The 21,376-nt window shown below is 35.3% G+C and overlaps 1 protein-coding gene across 1 annotated transcript in view; it reads left to right on the top strand.

Moving 5' to 3' along the window:
* The window catches only part of LOC111153247 (S-phase cyclin A associated protein in the ER), a 491,788-nt gene that overhangs the window by 71,134 nt on the left and 399,278 nt on the right, over window positions 1–21,376 (top strand). Inside the window, exons 7-8 of the mRNA XM_022512152.1 lie at window positions 1,958–2,074; window positions 6,374–6,534. Coding sequence (XP_022367860.1) covers window positions 1,958–2,074; window positions 6,374–6,534 — 278 coding nt within the window. The remainder of the gene's footprint in view (window positions 1–1,957; window positions 2,075–6,373; window positions 6,535–21,376) is intronic.

The raw sequence follows: 21,376 nt of genomic DNA, 5'->3' as shown, positions 1-21,376 counted from the left end.
TAGTAGTAGTAGTAGTAGTAGTAGTAGTAGTAGTAGTAGTAGTAGTAGTAATAGTAGTAAATTAGAAAATGATGAAAATCCCAGTGGAAAAAAATGACAAAAGTTACCAAACTGCTAATCCCGAAGAAGAAATTTATTTTTTATTTTATATATTTTTTAAGATTTATTTATTTGATAGAGAGGTTGAGCACAAGCAGGGTCAGGGCAGAAGGAAATTGAGAGAAGCAGATTCCCCACTGAGCATGGAGCCATCAGAAGGCTTGATCTCAGAACCCCAAGATTATGACCTGAGCCAAAATCAGGAGTCAGACGCTTAAATGACTGAGTCACCCAGGCACCCTCCCAAAGAAGAAATTTAAATAGCTAGTAAAAAAAAGCTCAGCCTCACTAGTAATGATAATAAAAATATATGATTTTTTTAAAACAAAAAAAATTTTTGCTAATGAATTTTTTTAAAAACACACCATTATTGTAATTTTTGTAAGAAAAGACCTCGTGACTTTAGAGATTTTCTCTCCCTTCCCCTCTGCCCGTCCCACCACTCATGCTGTCCCCCACCAAATAACTAGATAAATCAATAAAAAACTATTAAAAAAAGAAAAAGAAAACTTCTCACAAAACCAAAACTCTAGCATAGGAGTCAGTGAACTCTTCCTATGAAGTGTCAGGTAGTAATTTTTTTACTTTGCAAGCAATGCCATCTCTTTCATAAGCCACTGAAATTTCTAAAACAAGATCCTAACTGTTGGCAAGGTTCAAGGGAAATGGGCACTTTTCATCTAGTAGAGGTGTAATTTGTTAGAACCTTTCTGAAAGGTGATTTGAAAATTAATTTAGACTTTATTTGGATAATCTTTTATCTTAATTTCTTGTTTTCTAACGACCAATACCACTTTTTTTTTTAGAGAGGGGTAGAGAAAGATAGAGATTGGGGAGGAGTAGAGGGAGAGCGGGGGAGAGAATCTCAAGTAGGCTCAATGCCCAGCGTAGAGCCTCTCACAACCCTGAGATCATGACCTGAGCTGAAATCATGAGTCAAATAAACCAGCTGAGCCATGCAGGTGCCCCATCAGATACTACTTTTTAATGTGAGAAAAAAAATCACAACCACTAGATTGAATGGAAGGTAAGAGGGAAGGAGATTCTGGGGAGTTATGGAGGGTTGTGCTGAAGCCATTAGAAATATAGGAAAACGCTACTAGAGGAAAACAGTTTATTTACTTATTTTTTAAGATTTTATTTGTCAGAAAGAGAGAAAGAGAGAAAGAGCACAAGCAGGTAGAGCAGCAGGCAGAGGGAGAAGCAGGCTCTCTGCTAAGCAAGGAACCTGATGTGGGACTCATTCCCAGGACCCTGGGATCATGACCTGAGTGCTTAAACCGACTGAGCCACTCAGGTATCCCTGGAAAACAGTTTAGTAAAGATTGTGCATCCTGTCAAAGTTCTGGGGCCAGTGAAGAAGTTAGCTTTTCCAGCAAAGAGCAAGGAAATGTTTACGCTCCCACTCTCATGTAGAGGAAAGGAGACTTCATATTTTCTTGTGAATTCTTCATTTAACCCTCGAAACTGTTTTTCTGTCCTGTTCTGCAACTCAGTTTTCCAGGTAGTAGACACAAGTTGATTTTTATAAGTAGCCTGATTTAGTACAATTGTCTTTTACATATGTTTTTAGCTGAGTATGTGGAGGCTTTTAAAATGTAAATAGTATATCTCAAGTCTTTGTAAACCCATGGCTTTTTTAGAGAAATAGGGTTATGTTGCTGTGCTGCAGTGGGTAGAAAATCCTGGACCATGCATCATCTGTGTGGTTTATTGGGTAATATGGTAAACTTTCTGGTGACTCTAGGGAAAATTTGTGACCTGGTTATGTTTTCACCCACCAACGACAAAGGGAAAGTACTAGGTTTTTCTTTTTATTCTCTGTTAATTTAATGTCTTCTATGTTTTGAATTGACAGACCAACTTCTTTGGCTTGGGAAGTAAAGAAGATGTCTCCAGGACGTCACGTGATTCCAAGTCCATCGACAGATAGAATAAGCGTAACATCAAATGCTCGAAGAAGCTTAAATTTTGGGTGAGATGAACTAAAAAAAACTGACTTGGATTACAGTTAATTATTTTCTATGGATAATACAGTATTATAAACTGATATTCCACATAAAAAATCCATGTATATGTTTGTTATGTGTTTGAAATTTTTCGAATAAAAAAAATCCAAGAGAATAAAATTTAGCTTTTAGGAAATGTAATATATTCAAATATAGTTAGGATCCAGAAATTAAAACCCATAAACATATGTCATGCTAAATGATTCATAATATGAATTAGCAATTTCTTTTACAACAAAAGATCTAAATATATATCATAAGCTGTGTTACTGTCATGAAAATTGTATCTTTATGCATTGTAATCCCATCAATGCAGTTTTATAATTATTGTTTTATGTGGTTATATTTTAAATCAGATAGAAAAAAGTTATAAACGAAAAATACATTTATATATTTTTTTTATTTACCTGTGTAGTTACTTTACTAGTGTTCTTTATATCTTCATGTAGATTCAAGTTGTCTAGTGTCCTCACATTTCGGCCTGAAGGACTCCCTTCAGTATGTCTTGTTGGGCAGGTCTGCTACTGACAGTTTTTCTTGGTTTTTGTTTTTCTGAGAATATCTTAATTTGTCCTTCGGTTTTGGAGGATAGTTTAGTAGTACATTGAATTCTTGGTTGAAAGTCTTTTTCTTTTACTTCTTTCTTCTTAATTTTTAAAAATTTCTTTTTATTTTTTTAAAGATTTATTTATTTATTTGAGAGAGGGAGAGAGAGAATGAGCAGAAGGGGCAGAGGAAGAAAGAATCTCAAGCACACTTCATGCTGAGTGTGGATCCTGACTTGGGGCTCAGTCTCACAACCCTGAGATCATGATCTGAGCTGAAACTGAGTTGGATGCACAACTGACTGTGCCACCCAGGCCCCCCCCTCACTTTCTTCTGACTCCCATGGTTTCTGATGAGAAAGCAACGGTTATTCTTATTAGGGATCCATTTTGAGATGCCTCACTTTTCTCTTGCTGTTTTCATGATTCTATCTTTGTCTTTGAATAGTTTGATTGTGATGTAGGTCTCTCAGTTTATCCTATTTAGAGTTCATTTAACCTTTTGGATGAATAGATGAATGTTTTTCATCAAATTTGGAAAGTTTTTGTCCATTTCTGCAAATATCCTGCAAATATTCTTTCCTGGGAATCCCTCTATACCGATTTGGGATTTGTGATGGTGTTCCACAGGTCTTGGAGGTTCTGTTTTTCTGCATTCTTTTTTCATTCTGTTTCTCAGATAATCTCAATTGTCCTCTCTTCAGGTTTGCTGATTGTTTATTTTACTAGCTCAAATCTGCTGTTGAGCCCCTCTGGTGAATTTTTCATTGCGGTTACTAATATTTTTCAACTCCTGAATATCTGTGTAGTACTTTTTTATATTTATTTTCTCTTTATTGATACTATAGTTGGTGAAACATTGTTTGCATACTTTAGTTTTTAGACACAATTTTCTTCTGTTCTTTAGTATCCTTTGAAGATAATTATAGTACCTGATTTAAAGTCTGTCTAGGAAGCCCAATGTCTGGGTTTCCTTGAGGACAGTTTCAGTTACTGTTCTTTTACTGTGTGTATGAATGTGTCATACCTTCCTGTTTTTTGCATGTCATGTGACTTGTTGTTGTTGTTGAAACTGAATATTTTAAGTAATTTGGCAGCTTTGGAGATCAGATTGCTGCCTCTTCAGGATTTGTTGTCGTGGCTGCTTTGTGGTGGTGATATTGTTACTGTTCAAAAACTCTATTGAACTATTTTTCTGCAGTCTGTTTTCTTTGTCATGTGCAGTCACTAAAGTTTCTACTTGATTTGACAGAAGTTTCCTAGTTCTGTGTATATGTTGTACATACCTTCAGTGCTCTAGCATTCACTTCCTGCCTCCTCATAGCCTCAAGATTAGTTAGAAGTGAGGTGTTAGGGCCTTCTCAGATCTTTCTGGGGCATGCACAGAACCCTCACTTATGTGTGGCCGTCTTGATTTTCAGGAACATGTAGGAGCTTTTCAAAGCCCCCTGTGACCATTCCATTCTCCAGATTTTCCTTTAAAGTTTTTTTGTTTAGGCCCTTGTTTGCCCCAAGTGTTACAGCAACTTTTGGCAGCTCTAATGTTAAACAGCCCTCACTGTTGTTTTCCTTAAATGTCCCTGGGGAAATCTGTTTTTTAAGACACAGTTTTGTTTGGACTCTTAATTCTTTAGAGTGACTCTTAATACTGGATGTGTAATAGAGGGGTGGTAAATAGTTTGCTCTGTCAGTTCTCTTTCCTCTGTTAAAACCTAACCTTTCTTAATTGCTTTTTATCCTCACTCCAACCATGTCACTGTCATCTTCATCTCTTGTTACTGCTGAACCTCGCATCTACTTGTGTTATTATTACATTTGCCATGTAGTACAACCTTTTTAATGTTTCTTTTTTGTACTCATACTAGGATCTTTAACACAAATTCTTGTCATATCTTCTGTATCCCAAGCACCTAAGATTGTACCTGGCATTTAGTAAAAGCTCATTAAGGTTACTAGGGAGAACCAAATTTTTGCTTTCAGCTGAGATTATTGAATAGTATTTCCTCAGGTGAAGGTTAATGGATTTTGGAAACTTAGAGTAATTGTACTTTAATGGAATAGGAGAAAGGTATATAAGCAAACAAAACCAAATAATTGTATCTTCAAGCACCATTTTAAGGGATGTATTTATATTATGTATTCCATTGGTCTGTGGCTCAGAATGTTGTATAATGCATGTTTTCTTTTAACATTGGAAGCCTTTAATGCATGCATGGTAGAAGTTCTTGCACTGATCTCCATATAATCATATTGTTGGATTAAATGGCACTCTTTATTATCAATGTAAATCCTGTTTTTTTCAGTGTGCTGAAAAATTGTGGTTCATAGTCTACTTTTAAATTATCTACTCACTTTTCTCCTACTAGTTAAGTTAAATGTTTACTCAGAATATAAACTAAACTTGCTTATTTAAGTTTCTTCGTTATTTTAACTCTTAATTTAAATATTAAATAAAACAGTTAAGTATGATACAGAAAGAGTCATTGTTTCTGTGAAAACTTAAAGTTCTTAGAAAGCTTTGATAAAGGTGAACTATTAATGTTTTGCTGTCAAAAGATTGGGGAAAATATTGTTAAAGTTGAGGAGCATTATTCACTTAGAATGTTTAATAGGTGTCACTAAATTCTCACTTCATTTTAAAGAGACCAAAATTGAATATTGCCAATGAGGCATTATACTTGTGCATGGTTCATGTAAGAAATGTACACAAAGAGAAAGCCTGTTTTGATAGTATCTCTGTCAATAGATTGACAAGTTAATGCACATTTATATTATTTAAAGATAGGAGTTTTTAAATCGAAATAAAATAAATGTCTAAATTGAAATAAAATATGTATTTTATAAGGTTCCCCATTTAACTGAAATTTTCTTTTAAACTGAATTAATGAGAGCTTTTATATTATCCCTGTTCTCGTACAATATGTTGTACTATATTGAATTAATGAAGTATTAGACCAACATAAATTTATGACTGTATTTGACTTCAGTTGCTCTGGTTGTATGGTACTCCATATATGTGGATATACACACCCAATTTATTTAGAATTTAAATATATTAAGTATATATTTAAGATTGCAACTTTTTTTGGGGGAAGTTGAAATAATTTTGAACTGTGCTAAATTTCATTTAAATAAACATGATGTAAATAACAGTGATAGAAACGTGACATATAACCAAATGAGTGGGGAATAATATGTTACACTGCTTTTTTATTTGGAAATAGCCCAAGTTCTTTTTTTTTTTTATCATGCATATTGCATTTGTTCTTATTGGCTGCATAATATTTCATGGTATTTTTTCACTTTTAAATTTTTTTCAAAATTTTAAATTTTTTACAATGTAAATATTAAATATTCAATATGTAAATATTAAACAACACACTGCTGCACAAGCAGTGGACCAAATAAGAAATCAAGTGGCAAATCAAAATATGTCTCAAAGAAAAAGAAAACACAATTCCAAAAACCTATGGGATGTGGCAAAAGTAGATGTTAGAGTGAAATTTATTCTATAAATGCTTGTATTAAAAAAATAATTAAAACAAATAAATTATATCACAAGGAATTGGAAAAAAAAGATCCTTAGCTGAAATTTAGTAAAGGAAGGAAATAACAAAGAAAAATCAGAAAAAGAGACCCAAAATAATATTAAGTATATATTTAAATTTTAAAAATTTTAGCTTTTATATTTGATTTATTAATGCAGAATTTTCTCCATAGGGGTTCACCTGGCACAGTGGCTGCTCCCCGTCTGGCTCCTACAGGTGTTAGTTGGGCTGACAAAGTAAAGGCTCATCATACCGGCTCTCCTGCTGCTTCAGATGTAGTTCCTGCTCAATCATGCCCACCAATGACTGTGCAGAAGACTTCTCGCAAAAATGGCAAGTGACTTTTTTTGTTTTTGTTTTTTTCATGAAGAGAGAGTGTTTCTTAAGCAGGCTCCATGCCCAGCATGGATCCTGAAGCAGGCTTGATCTTATAACCCTGCAATCATGACCTGAGCTGAAATCAAGAATCAGATACTTAACTGACTGAGTGCTCCCAAAATGACAAATGACTTTGAATCAATCTTTTTATATAGTAGACAGGTAGAAGCATATGGAGTTTTATATATTTTACCTGAAACTGATGCTAATATCATTACATATTTATCTTTTTGCATCAGTCATGTGATATTAATTTGCCTTAAAATAATCTTAATAGGGGCACCTGGGTGGCTCAGTGGGTTAAAGCCTCTGCCTTCGGCTCAGGTCATGGTCCTAGTGTCCTGGGATCGAGCCCCACATCGGGCTCTGTGCTCTGCAGGGAGCCTGCTTCCACCTCTCTCTATCTGTCTGCTTCTCTGCCTACTTGTGATCTCTGTCTGTCAAATAAATAAATAAAATCTTTAAAAAAAATAATCTTAATAAAGTAATCTTAAAAACTGTCTGAAAGCTTATGCAGATCATTCTAATCTCAGGGTTGCCCTGTGTAAACTTTAAGGGAATCATTGTTTTGTCAATTCATTTATGAAATCTTTATAACTCTTTTTTGACTTAAAATAGAAAAAAATTGACTGCTAATTCATTCTCTAGGCAGTGTACACTTTTAAGTAGCATGTCACCATTTCATTTCATTTATATTTGAGTATTATTTTGGCACTAAAATCATACTCAGTTTATCTTTGCTTACACATTTGTTTTCTATACCATGAAAATAATTACAGAGCACAAATAAATAGGGCTATTATTCCGAGGGCCTGTTTATTGCATAAGAATTTCCTTCATGGACTTTGACAACAATGGTAAAACCTAGAGTATACAGTGGAGAAGCAGAGGTCATAGGAAGGAATTTTAAGTGGACATTAAATAGTATCAGCCTTGATTTGGGAAGATAAATTTGTTGCTACAATGGGGAGGATGGGTACCAAGAGGAAGCAACTAACCATGATGGGTACCCTAGTGAGCAGTCTCACTAGGGAGTGGGATTCTTATTCAAAAAGAGAAGTAATGAAAATGAGAATATACCAAATCTAACCAGAATCTCCTTTGGAACATAGACATTATCTTTTCTCTCTTAGCTCAGAATTGTCTGAACTTAGAATATAAAAAGCCAAAACTGATTATCTAATGTAAAAAAAAAATTCTTTTCTTTCATAAAGTATTTTTATATAGAAATCCAGAGTGAATTTTTTTAATTTTATAATTTGCTAAGTTTAAGTTGTGCTAACTTCTGATATATAGAAATGTGTATCCACATAACTGTATATTTATATGTATAAAAATACACACAAACATAATTCATATCTGTAGTAATATTTTGAGTTTACCTCTGGAATAAATTTCATTTTGTGTCAAATATTTCATCTTTTACTATAAGCCTAATCTGTTCATGAGCATCTTTAGTCCATCTGAGGTAAGGAATATAATCCTGGGTAGGAGAGGGATATGGTGGTAGGATGGTCAGAACTGCATTTAGCCCATACAGGGTGCCTTGGAGCCACGTCATCTGAGTAGATACAGCCTTACACCAATTAACTTGGCTTGGTGAGTGGACCCTGGCAGGATTTCAGCTTTTATTCACAATCTTAGCCAGGTATTCTTGTAGGCACCACCTACATATAGGTGGCAATCCTGGAGGGGGCTGCTCAGTGGTGGTACAAGCAGAAATTGATTAGGCCACCCTTGTAACAGCTTTACTTCTTGCTCTAAAAGACTGATTTAATTTGTCTGGCTGAGTTTGGTCAGATAGGGGGTCCATTCTTCCAACCACTTCAGTTGATTTAGTTGAAGAGGGGCATCTTGATGGGAGATCATTTTCATGTTCAAATGTGCACATGGCTATGCAGCATCCAATTGGACTTTAAAGGCTCAATCTTAGGAAATAACCCAGTATTCATTCTTGACTCTTAAAAATTATGCTGCCAAGCTGGCAGTGGGTGAGCTATGTGATTTCTCTCTTTTAAGTGTCCTTAGTCTTGAAATACAAACCATAAGGAAAGCCTATTCCAAAACTAAGATGAATTCTTCACTTGCAGTGGGAGATCAAACCATTGTTCTTGGAGCCTTGGTTCGCCTGCCTTTAGCCTGGGGTAGTGCAGAGAGGCTGAGGGGAGGAGAGAGAGAAGAACCAGTGGGCAGTCTCCAGGCATGTTTTTGCTTCAGGCCCATGGGTCAGAGGACCAGAGCAGTGGACACCTGGAGCTGGGCCCCTTGGTGAGGTAGGTTCGCTGTGTCCATGCCCTGGAGGCTGGCTCTGAGGACTCTGCCAGGCCCTCCCACTCCATCTGTCACTACAGTGGTTGGGAGGCTGTTGGACCCCAGGGGCCACACTTCAGCACTGGGGGCTGCCTCCATCCCCCCCCAAGTGAATTTCTTATACTTCTATTGAGCCTTGGATTTTAGAATTATTACAATGAATTTACGTTACGAATTAAGGAGCACACGGAGAGTAATGCTTTCTTTTTCTTTGATGAAAGATCCCTTTAGAGCTCCTTCGTTCAAAAAGAAATGTTTTATTGGATGTAACAAATGCATTGCCATCTTTACATTACAGATATTCTTTTTTCCATTTTGGCCTCAGTAAGTCGTGTTTGCTTATTTTTTTTTTTAAAGATTTTATTTATTCATTTGACAGACAGAGATCACAAGCAGGCCGAGAGGCAGGCAGAGAGAGAGGAGGAAGCAAGCTCCCTACTGAGCAGAGAGCCCAATGTGGGACTCGATCCCAGGACCCTGGGATCATGACCTGAGCCAAAGGCAGAGGCTTTAACCCACTGAGCCACCCAGGTGCCCCCGTGTTTGCTTATTTTAAATAATACTCCTTAGTCTTACCCAGTATATTGCCCTTGGTTTCTCTATATAGACAAGTAGTAGTAGAAAATTGAGAGTAGTCGTGAGTTTTTTCTCCAAGGAGAAGGTAAGAGAATGTGGAACCAAGTTTAGTTTCTGTATTGTGAAAGAGTCTGAGAAAAATGTGTTAAATCTATTTGCAAAAAAATACCTTAAAGGAATCATGGTATTAAAGTATATCATGGTTTTGTTTAAAGCATTACTCTCAGATTATTTATGATTGTTGTGACTCATTTGGTTGAGATGAAATGATAGGTCTTGATTATAACTAGGCTTAAAAGTATCCATGTGCATATATCAGGAAATTTTGTTCTTGACTACTTTGATCTCCAGTTTTGGGGTTTTGATGTACTTTTATGAACGTGAATTATGGTTTATATCTTAAGTAATTTATAATAGCACTAGCTCTAGTATTGAATTTTGTAATGATAGCCTATAAAAATGATTTTTGTTAAAGGTGACAGTTGGAACACATACATTTACTTTCTTTCCTAAACTCAACTAAAATGATATAAAAGGATTGAAAAATAGGACTTAAGGAAAAAGAGATAAGAGTTACAGACAAATTTTTGGAAACTGGAAAGTAGACCAGACATTAGAGTGAGTTAGCTGAGTCCTAAACTCAGAGAGTGGGCAAAACTGTAAAGCAATCCAGTTTGTTCCACAGAACTCCCCAGAGGTTAAAAAATTGGGAGCAGTTGTCTCTGGAAGTGAGGATAAAGGTAGGGATTATATGTAGTCATCCCAAATTTCTCCCTGCTTGCCCTCAACTCTGAATAGTAGGATGACGGTATTTCCCTCACCCCAGAAGAATATTGGAGGTTTATTCTATATGGATGGTAAAAGAGATGGTGTCTTACCTGAAGGATACCAGGCACATTGGAAAGTTGGGAGTAATGATTGATAATAAGTAGGTTAAGTGGAAGACTGTAAAGATAATGTTGAGATGCCTCATCCTTGTTTCTACTTCAAGCCCTCTTCTCCCATTGAGCTGCCAGGTTTGCAGACCGAGAGAATTCACACCTGTGGAACAAATCGAGATCCAGTATAGATCATGAGATATTGGACTTGTGATATTATGAAGTTGATACTGTAATTGGATGGCTGTCTGTTCTTCTTAGGAGACTTGGGCAATCTAAAGCCATGTTGTGAACTATGGTAGATTGTATGCAAAGATGGGTGTCAACAATTTCTTCCATTCTTGTGCATACATGCCACTTTGATTGTCAAGTGGTAGAGTCTTTTTTTCCTCCCCTTGAATCTTTGGTTTGCCCTGCGACTTGATATGATCAGTAGAACATGACAAGAGTGATCGGTAAATTCCCAGTCTAGCCTGTATGAGGCCTTGCAGCTTCCATTTTTTCCATGTTGGAAGCCAGCTACCATGTAAAGAAGTCCAGCATAGGCTGTTGAATAATAAGGGACTATGTGAGGAGAAAGAGGCCATGAGAAGGAGAACCTAGCTATCTCAGCCAACAATGGTGCCAAGACTTTAGGCATGTAGTGAAGGCATCATGAACAGTCTGGCCTTAGGTGAGCCACTCTAGCTGATATCATGTGTAGATGAAACCTCCCTCCACTGAGCACTCCTCAGATTTCTTACTCAAAGAATTGCATGGAAATAACACAGTTTAGTGTTTCTGAAGGGGCACGTGCACCCAAATGTTTATAGCAGCAGTGTCCAGAATAGCCAAACTACGGAAAGAGCCTAGATGTCCATCAACAGATGAATGGATAAAGAAGATACAATGGAATACTATGCAGCCATCAACCCCCCTCGAAATCTTGCCATTTGCAACGACATGGATGGAACTAGAGGGTATTTTGCTAAGCAAAATAAGTCGATCAGAGAAAGACAATTATCTTATGATCTCACTGATATGAGGAATTCGAGAAACAAAACAGAGGATCATAGGGGAAGGGAGGGAAGAACGAAACAAGATGAAACCAGAGAGGGAGACTTTTAATCTCAGGAAACAAACAGGGTTGCTGGAGGGGAGGGGTGTGGCAGGAATGGAGTGGCTGGGGGATGGACATTGGGGAGGTTATGTGATATGATGTGTGTTGTAAATTGTGTAAGACTGATGAATCACAGACCGTGATTTGCCCCTGAAACAAATAATACATTATATGTTAATTAAAAAATAAAAATAAGTAAATAAATAAAAGATGCTAGGTTTTGGGTTTGCTATATAAAAATAGATAATGGAATTATCCACCATTTGAATAACATGAATTTTAGAAAGCAGAAGGAGGAAATCATGAAATAATTAAAGGAAATTTCCTTATAAGTTTCTAGACCAAAAGGGCTCATTAAGTGCCCACTTCAGTGGATGAAAACAGAATGACACCAAAACATGTTAGGAAATTTATGAATACTACAGATGATGAGAGGCTTAAAATTAGATAACATAGTCATTTTATATACAGATGACCAGGAATCAGAATGGCATCTGCTTCTGCTAAATTGTCCCTAGAAGCCACAAGAAAATTGAGCAAAGTTTTCAGAATTCTGAAGGAAAATTATTTTTAATGTAAAATTCTATGCTCAGCCAAATTATCCATTAAATGTGAAAGCTGGCTGAAGATATCTTCATTCATGCAAGATCTCAAAAATTTTTTTTTGCCTCCATAGACCTATTCGCTACTGGAGGATGCCATCCCAGAAGAGAGGCAAAGGTGATGTATGGTGGTGATCCCAGTATGATAACTGTTCCAGGTCTAGGGAGCAAGCAGTCCAGATTTTTGATGGTTACAGGGCTCTGGAAGATAGGAATAAATGAAAATTTCAAAACATCTGATGTATTTACACACATCAAAAAGAGTTTTAAAATTTAGGAGTGTTGGGATTGAATTAATTCTAAGTGCAGTTGCAAATATTGAGACTATTTAAATGGAGAGAGAAGAAATAGGAAAATGCGGAGAAGCACAGAAGAGGCATACCTGTAAGTTGAGTCTGTGAAGGGGTTGAGTGAATGGTATAAAAGTAATGTTTGAAGAGATAATCCCTAAATATTTCCCCAAACCGTTAAAATATCAGTCTCATATTTTAGAAGCCCTGTGAACTCCAAGCAGGAAAAATAGAAAACATATCTCATTTAGATGTAATACAATAAAAATACCACAAATCAGAGAAAAAATCTTTACAAGTAGAGTAAAATTAAATAAATAAATAAATAAATAAATAAATAAAAGACTTCAGATGACCCTGAACAATACTTGAAAATCCCTGTATAACCTTTGTCTCCCCCAAAACTTAACTACTAATAGCCTATTTTTGATTACAAGCCTTACTGACAACATAGTCAACACATATTTTGTATGCTTTATGTATTATATACCATATTCTTATAGTAAAGGAAGCTAGAGGAAAAATGTTAATTAAGAAAATCCTAATAACAGATACACTTAAAGTACTGTATCAAAAGAAATCCATATATAAGCAGACCTACACAGTTTAAACTCATGTTGTCCTAAGATTAACTATACTTTCAGAGGAGTAAGAGTAAGTTGATAGCTGATGGAAGCCAGATGATGACATCTTTTAGATGCTGAAAGAAAATAATTGGCAAATAGTATTCTATATCAAGCAAGAAAGTGAATTACAGATAAATAAAAATTGAGAGAACTTGCAATCAGTAGAATTACACTAAAAGAAGTACCACAAGAATTTTTCAGGTTAATGGAAGAAGATCCCAAATCGAAACCCAGGAATGCATAAAGGAATGAAGAACACCAGGAGGAGTAAACACATGGAGCACATTAAATGTTTAGTATTGACTGTGCTTGAAATACATACAAAATGAGAATTTCTGACAATATTCCAAGAGACAGGAGAAGAATAAATGGAGATTATATTTAGGATCCTTTTGAAGTTACAAAAATTCTGACTTGTACTAGATATTGTAAGTTAAGGATATATTTTGTAAATTCAAGAAAATCACAAAGGAGAGTAAAAGAATGTTCAACTAACTGATTAATGCAAAAGAAGCCAAGAAAGGAAAAAAAAAAAAGAAACATAAAACAGATGAGACAAATCAAAACCAAATTATAAAATGCAAAATGCAAAAACATCAGTTAAGGGTAAATGGTCTATCTTTTTATTTTAATTTAATTTTATTTAAATTCAATTAATTAACATATAGTATATTATTAGTTTCAGAGGTAGAATTTAGTGATTCATCAGTTGCATATAACACTCCATGCTCATTCCATCAAGTGTCCTCCTTTATTCCCATCACCCAGCTACCCCATTCCACATCCCCCTCTAGCAACCCTTAGTTTGTTTCTTATAGTTAAGAGTCTCTTATGGTTTGTCTCCTTCATTGATTTCAGATTGTTTTATTTTTCTCTCCCTTCTCCTATGATCTTCTGTTTTATTTCTTAAATTCCATATATGACTGAACTCATAAGATAATTGTCTTTCTCTGATTGACTTATTTCATGTAGTGTGATAACCTCTAGTTCCATCCATGTCATTGCAAACAGTTAAGATTTCATTGTTTTGATGCCTGAGTGGTATTCCACTGTGTGTGTGTGTGTGTGTGTGTGTATCACACTTTCTTTATTCATCTGTTGATGGACATCTGGGCTCTTCCCATAGTTTGGCTATTGTGGACATTGCTGCTATAAAAGGGGTACAGGTGCCCCTTCAAATCACTGTTTGTATCTTTTGAGTAAATACCTAGTAGTGCAATTGTTGGGTTATAGGGTAGGTCTATTTTTATCTTTTTGAGGAACTGCCATACTGTTTTTCAGAGTGGCTGTATCAGCTTGAATTCTCACCAAGATTGTAAGAGGGTTCTCCTTTTTCTGCATCCTTGCCAACATCTGTTAGCTGACTTGTTAATTTTAACCATTCAGATTGGTGTGAGATGGTATATCATTGTGGTTTTGATTTGTATTTCCCTGATGCTGAGTGATATGGAGCATTTTTTTGTGTGTCTGTTGGCCATTTGCATGTCTTCTTTGGAGAAACATCTGTTCATGTCTCCTGCCCATTTCTTGACTGGATTATTGGTTCTTTGGGTGTTGAGTCGATAAGTTCTTTATAGATTTTGGATACTAGCCCTTTATCTGATCTGTCATTTGCAAATATCTTCTCCCATTTTGTTGGTTGTCTTTGGTTTTGTCGACTATTTCCTTTGCTATGCAAAAGCTTTTCATCATCCTGATAGTTAATTTTTGTTTTTAGGGGGGCATGTCTAGCAAAAAGTTGCTGTGGCTGAGGTCAAAGAGGTTGCTGCCTGTGTTCTTCTCTAGGATTTTGATGGATTCCTGTCTCACGTTTAGGTCTTTCATCCTTCATTTTGAATCTGTTTTTGTATATGGTGTAAGGAAATGGTGCAGTTTCATTCTTCTGCACGTGGCTGTCCAGTTTTCCCAAAACCATTTGTTGAAGAGACTATGTTTTATCCAGTGGATATTCTTTCTTGATTTGTTGAAGATTAATTGGCCATAAGTTGAGGGTCCATTTCTGGGGTCTCTATTCTGTTCCGTTGACCTGTGCATCTATTGTTGTGCCAGTACTATACTGTCTTGATGATTCCAGCTTTGTAAAATAGCTTGAAGTCTGGAATTGTGATGCCACCAGCTTTGGTTTTCCTTTTTAACATTCTTTTGTCTGTTTGGGGTCTTTCTGGTTCCATACAGATTTAGAGTTATTTATTCCAGCTCTGTGAAAAATGTTGATGGTATATAGGGATTGCATTGAATGTGTATTGCATTGAATGTGTAGATTGCTCTAGGTAGCAAAGACATTTTAATAATACTTGTTCTTCCATTCCATGGAGATGTTGAACTACCCTTGCAGCCCAGGAATAAACCCCACTTGGTCATGGTGAATAATGTAATGTTGTTTAAATGTAATGTTGGATCATATTGGCTAGGATCTTGGTGAGAATTTTTGTATCCATGTTCATCAGGGATATTGGTCTGTAATTCTCCTTTTTGATCAAGTCTTTGGTTTTGGGATCAAGGTAATGCTGACCTCATAGAATGTGTTTGGGAGTTTCCCTTCTATTTCTACTTTTTGAAACAGCTTCAGAATAGATTAATTCTTCTTTATATGTTTGGTAGAATTCTGCTGGAAGGCAATCTGGTCCTAGACTCTTGTTTGTTGGTAGATTTTTGATTACTGCTTCCATTTCTTTGCTGGTTATGGGTCTGTTCAGGTTTTCTATTTCTTTCAGTTTTGGTAGTTTATAAGTTTCTAGAAATGCATCCATTTCTTCCAGATTGCCTAATTTGTTGGTATACAGTGGCTCACAATATGTTCTTATAATTGTATTTTTGCAGTGTTGGTTGTGACCTCCCTTCTTTCATTCATGATTTATTTGGATCCTTTCACTTTTCTTTTTGGTAAGTTAGGCTAGGGATTTATCAATCTTGTTTATTCTTTCATAGAACCAGCTCCTAGTTTTGTTTATCTGTTCCACCATTTGTTTTTTAAATTTCTATTTCATTGTTTTCTACTCTAATCTGTATTATTTCTCTTATTCTGCTGGGTGTGGGTGTTACTTGCTGTTGTTTTTCCACCTCCTTTGGGTGTAAGGTTAGCTTGTGTATTTTAGTCTTTTCTTGTTTCTTGAGAAAGACTTGTATTGCTCTATATTTGCCTCTTAGGACTGCCTTAACTGAATCCCCAAGATTCTGAGCAGTTGTGTTTTCATTTTCATTTGCCCATAAATTTTTTTAATTCTTTAATTTCCTGGTTGATCCATTCATAGGATGCTTTTTAACCTCCATGTATTTGTGTTCCTTCCAAATTTTTTCTTATGATTGTGTTCAAGTTTTAAAGCATTGTGGTCTGAAAGTATGCAGGGAGTAATCCCAGTTTTACTGGTTGAGACCTGACTTGTGACCCAGTATGTGATCTGTTCTAGAGAATGTTCTATGTGCACTTGAGAAGAATGTGTATTTTGTTGCTTTAGGATGGAATGCTCTGAATATATCTGTGAAGTCCATCTGGTCCAGTGGGTCATCATTGCCCTTGTTTCCTTGTTGGTTTGCATAGATAGTCTGTCCATTGCTGTGAGTGGAGCGTTAACGTCCCCTACTATTACTGTCTTATTATCCATGTGTTTCTTTAATTTTGTTATTAACTGGTGTATATAATTGGCTGCTCCCAATATAGGGGCATGAATATTTACAATTGTTAGATCTTCTTGTTGGAGAAACCCTTTTATTATGATATTAGTGTCTTTTTTCCTGTCTTATTGCAGTCTTTGGTTTAAAATCTAGTTTGATAAAAAGATTCCTTTCCCAGCTTCTTTTGAAGTCCACTAAAGGCAAATGGTCTAAATATTAAATTTTTGAAATTATAATTGCATTAAAAATAATGCCCGAGTGTGTTAAGCTTAAAGTGATATACCTTCAATTTGAAAACAGAAAAGTCAAAAAAAGATGGGAAAAGATATTCCATACATGTCTTATTCAAATCAAAGGTGGTATTGCTTTATTACCAGACAAAACAGATACAGTAACCAAGAAACATTTTAAAGAGAAATTGTTTTTTAATTTTTAAAGGAGTATTTTAACAGAACTGGAAAATAATTCTTAATTCTTAATGTAACACATCTTTAAAACATATAAAGCAAAAACTAACATAACTGAAAGGAAAAATTTAAAAATGTATACTCTATGAGATTTTAAAATAACTGTCTCAACACTGACAGTACAAGTAAACAAAAAAAACCAGGGTATCTAAACAATGTGATTAATGAACCTGATATAATTGATTTGTCTAACAAATAAGCTTTTTTTTTTAAACAAATATGCTATTCTTTTCCTTTTTCTTTTGATCCTTCAACCTGGAAACTTTTTACTAACATGTCTTCTAGTCCACTGGTCCTCTATTCTGTATGTCTAATCTGTATTATCTTAAATATATTAATAATAGCTATTTTGAAAAGTCTGTGTCTGAAAATTAAAAATTCAAATATCTGAACTACCTGTGGGTTTGTTACTTTAAAAACATTTTTGGGGAGTTCTCAGGTATTTGAACCTTACTTTTTAAACATGCCTCATATATTTAATTGAATGTTTAACATGGTGTATTTAAAATTATAGAGGCTGCTTTTAAAAAATATTGTTGTTTTTCTTTTGGCAAGAAGATAGAGCTTAAGGAGTTTACCTTAATCCTTGAAGGTTTGGTTTGAGGTTTTATTAAATTTGATGTGTTTCAGTTTTGTCCTTATTCCTTTTGAGTCTTAACTGAAAATCTGGGGTGTTTGCCAAGACTACTACATTCCTGAATTCCTTACCACTCTATAGTTGATATAGTATCTGCTTAGTTCGTTAGCATTCCAGCTGCTGCTTTTTTCTGGGTATTATGGAGTCTTGGTAAAGGCAAAGCGTAGTAGTAGCGTAGTAGTTGTCAGACTCCTAAGGGAAGGCTAAATACAGTTCCTGCCTCTCCAAGACTTTTGCTCCTGAAGTCTCAGTTATTTTAGACTCATTGAACTCCAGTATTTGTTTCAGCCAGACATGACTGTTGGTTTCGGCTAGGATTCACTTCCCCCTGAATTTGAAATGTCTTCAGGAAAAGATTCCAGGGTCAATGTGGATCTCATCTTGTCCTTCCCTTTTCTCAGGAATGGTAGTTCCTCAAATCTTGCCTATCATGATTGCTTTCCAGTGCCTTTAGACAGTTCAGTTATGTAGTTTGTCTAGCTTTTATAGTTGTGTTTGGCATGAAGGGGGTTAATTTTGATATAGGCTACTTTGTCATGTAAGTCCAAATATATATTCAAGTATACATGGAATATTTACCAGAATTGACACATGCCGAGCCATTAAAAAAATTTCACAAAATTTTAGATGATTGAACTCATTTGTCTTCTTGAACACTGTAGAATTAAGTTAGAAATCCATTTAAAAAGATAGCCGTATAATTCTCAAATTTTTGGAATTTTGGAATATATTTCTGAATAATCCATGAGTCAGAGAAGAAATCATAATGAAAAGTATAAAATGGGAATTCAGTGAAAAGTAACATTTAAAATTTTGTGGGCTTAAGGTAATGCTGTGCTTTGAGGAAAATTTCTAGCCTCAATTTCATATATTAGAAAAGAAGAAAACCTATCTCTGGAAATTAGAAAGGAACAAATTAAACCCAAGGAACATAAGAAAGAAGGAGAAGGTAGAGGTGAGAAATGAGAAAATCAGCAGAGCCAAAAGGTAATTCTTTGAATAGGCTAATAAAATTAATAGACTTCTAATACTGATTATGGAAAAAGAGGAGACAAGACATAATACCATGTATGAGATAAGGGCATGAGTAGAGATTCCACAGATATTGAGAAGGTAATAGGATATTATGACCAATATTATATGCTAAATTTAGAAAGAGAAGAAAATGACAAATTTCTTAAAAAACAGTATGTAATCAAACTTTTATAGCAGGAATTAGAATAATATGAAGGAATTTAATAAGTATTTTTTTTTTAGAAATCTGGGTGTATAATTAACATTTTTTTCACAAAGAAATTTCCTGGTCAGGATGGCTTCACTGTGAATTCTTTCAAACTTTTAAGGTAAAACTAACATTAATTATATAGAAACTCTTACTGAGAATAAAAAAGTGGATCTTGTTTTCTGATGCCTGTATCATCTAATAAAGGATATTATTAAATAGAACATTTTCTCTTGAACAATGATAAATTGTAAACAGAATATTACTACATTAGATATAGTAATAAGTGAAAATAGTAATAAATCAGTCATGTTGGGATTATTCTGTTGCTTTTCATTTATTGGTTGTATTAATTTGAATTTAATGTTACTTTATTAATGTCATCTGTAAAATATTAAAAATTGTTTAAGTTCTGGAGTGTAAAAACTATGATATGAAATAAAATTTTGAGTTTTGTGTACTTACAAAATTATTCTAAGCATTTAGAAGCTCTCTGACAGGTTAATTACATGATTTGCTATTCTCAACATTCATTCTTCATTATGGGAATAATTTTTCAATATAGTTTTTACTGAAGTCTCCTTAAAAATGTAATTTGTTCATAGCTAATTTCTTAGTGTCTAAGAGACCTGTGTTATAGTTTCTGTTTTGATACATTCCTCTGACTTGCTTCAGTTATTTCACTTTTTCTTTTTATTACATGGTAGTGTTTGTGTTGGCCATCATATTGGTTATGGACTAGGTTCAAGTGTTAAGCAGTATTTCTTTCTATAAGAAAGCTTTGAAAGAGGGTGTTTTTCTTTCCTTTAAAATGTAAAGTTATTAATCATACTGTTCCTAAGGGTGAGCCAGTTAAATTAAGTGGAAACTGAAATCTTTCGTTAAACTTAATTTCATAATTTAGTTGCTTCTTTTTTTCTTTTGGTACATACGATTTTTAAAGGGTTGATTTTATATTTTTAAATATACATTATAAAATTAATTAAATATTAATATAAATTAATAGACTATTATACTAATTTTTAAATGTTCAGTTAACTACTCTATAGCACATAATTAGTTTTTTTAATATTTTATTTATTTATTTGACAGACAGATCACAAGTAGGCAGAGAAGCAGGCAGAGAGAGGGGAGGAAGCAGGCTCCCTGCTGAGCAGAGAGCCCAATGCTAGGCTCCGGGCTCCTTCCCAGGACCCTGGGATCATGACCTGAGCCAAAGGCAGAGACTTAACCCACTGAGCCACCCAGGCGCCCCCATAATTAGTTTTAGATGTAGTGTTCAGTGATTCATTAGTTAAATATAATACCCAGTGCTCATCACAGCACATGCTCTCCTTGATACCCATCACCCTGTAACCCTTTCCCTCCACCCTCCTCCCCTCTGAAACCCTCAGATTGTTTCCTGGGGTCCATAGTCTCCCATGGTTCATCTCCCTCTCTGATTTCTCCCGCTTTGAATTTCCCTCCCTTCCCTTTGGTCATGTGTGCTATTGCTCTTATGTTCCACATATGAGTAAAACCATATGATAATCGACTTTCTCTGCTTGACTTATTTCACTTAACATAATCCCCTCCAGTTGCATCCATGTCGATGCCAGTGGTGTGTATTCATCCTTTCTGATGGCTGAGTGGTATTCCATTGTATATATGGAACACATCTGTTTTATCCATTCGTCTGTTGAAGGGCATCTTGGCTCCTTCCACAGTTTGGCTGTTGTGGACATGGTTGCTATGAACATTGGTGTGCATGTGACCCTTCTTTTCACTACATCTGTATCTTTGGGGTAAATAGCCAGTAGGGCGAGGACTGGATCGTAGGGTAGCTCTATTCTTAACATCTTGAGGAACCTTGATACTCTTTTCCAGAGTGGCTATACCAGCTTGCATTCCCACCAACAGTGTTAGAGTGTTCCCCTTTTCCCACATCCTCGCCAACACTTGTTGTTTCCTGTTTTGTTAATTTTTGCCATTCTAACTGGTGTAAGGAGGTGTCTCATTGTGGTTTTGATTTGTATTTCCCTAATGGCTAGTGATGTTGAACATTATTTCATATGTTTGTTAGCCATTTGTATATCTTCTTTGGGGAAGTGTCTGTTCATGTCTTCTGTCCATTTTTTGGCTGGGTTATTAGTTTTTTGAGTGTTGAGTTTGAGAAGTTCTCTATAGATCTCAGATATCAGCCCTTTATCTGTAATGTCATTTGCAGATATATTCTACCATTTCGTGGGCTGCCTCTTAGTTTTGTCAGCTGTTTCCTTTGCTGTGCAGAAGCTTGCTTTCTTGATGAAGTTCCACAAGTTTATTTTTGGTTTTGTTTCCCTTGCCTTTGGAGACGTGTCTTGAAAGAAGTTACTCTGGTCGATGTTGAAGAGGTACTGGATTTTGATAGATTCCTGTTTCACATTGAGGCCTTTCACCCATTTTAAGTTTATCTTTGTGTGTTGTGTTAGGGAATGCTCCAATATCATTCTATATTGT

The sequence above is a fragment of the Enhydra lutris genome, unplaced genomic scaffold, assembly GCF_002288905.1.
Source record: "Enhydra lutris kenyoni isolate GAN:26980312 unplaced genomic scaffold, ASM228890v2 scaffoldscaffold31, whole genome shotgun sequence".
NCBI lineage: Eukaryota > Metazoa > Chordata > Mammalia > Carnivora > Mustelidae > Enhydra > Enhydra lutris.
Note: the sequence above shows the minus strand (reverse complement) of the source record. Positions and strands in the feature narration are given on the sequence as shown.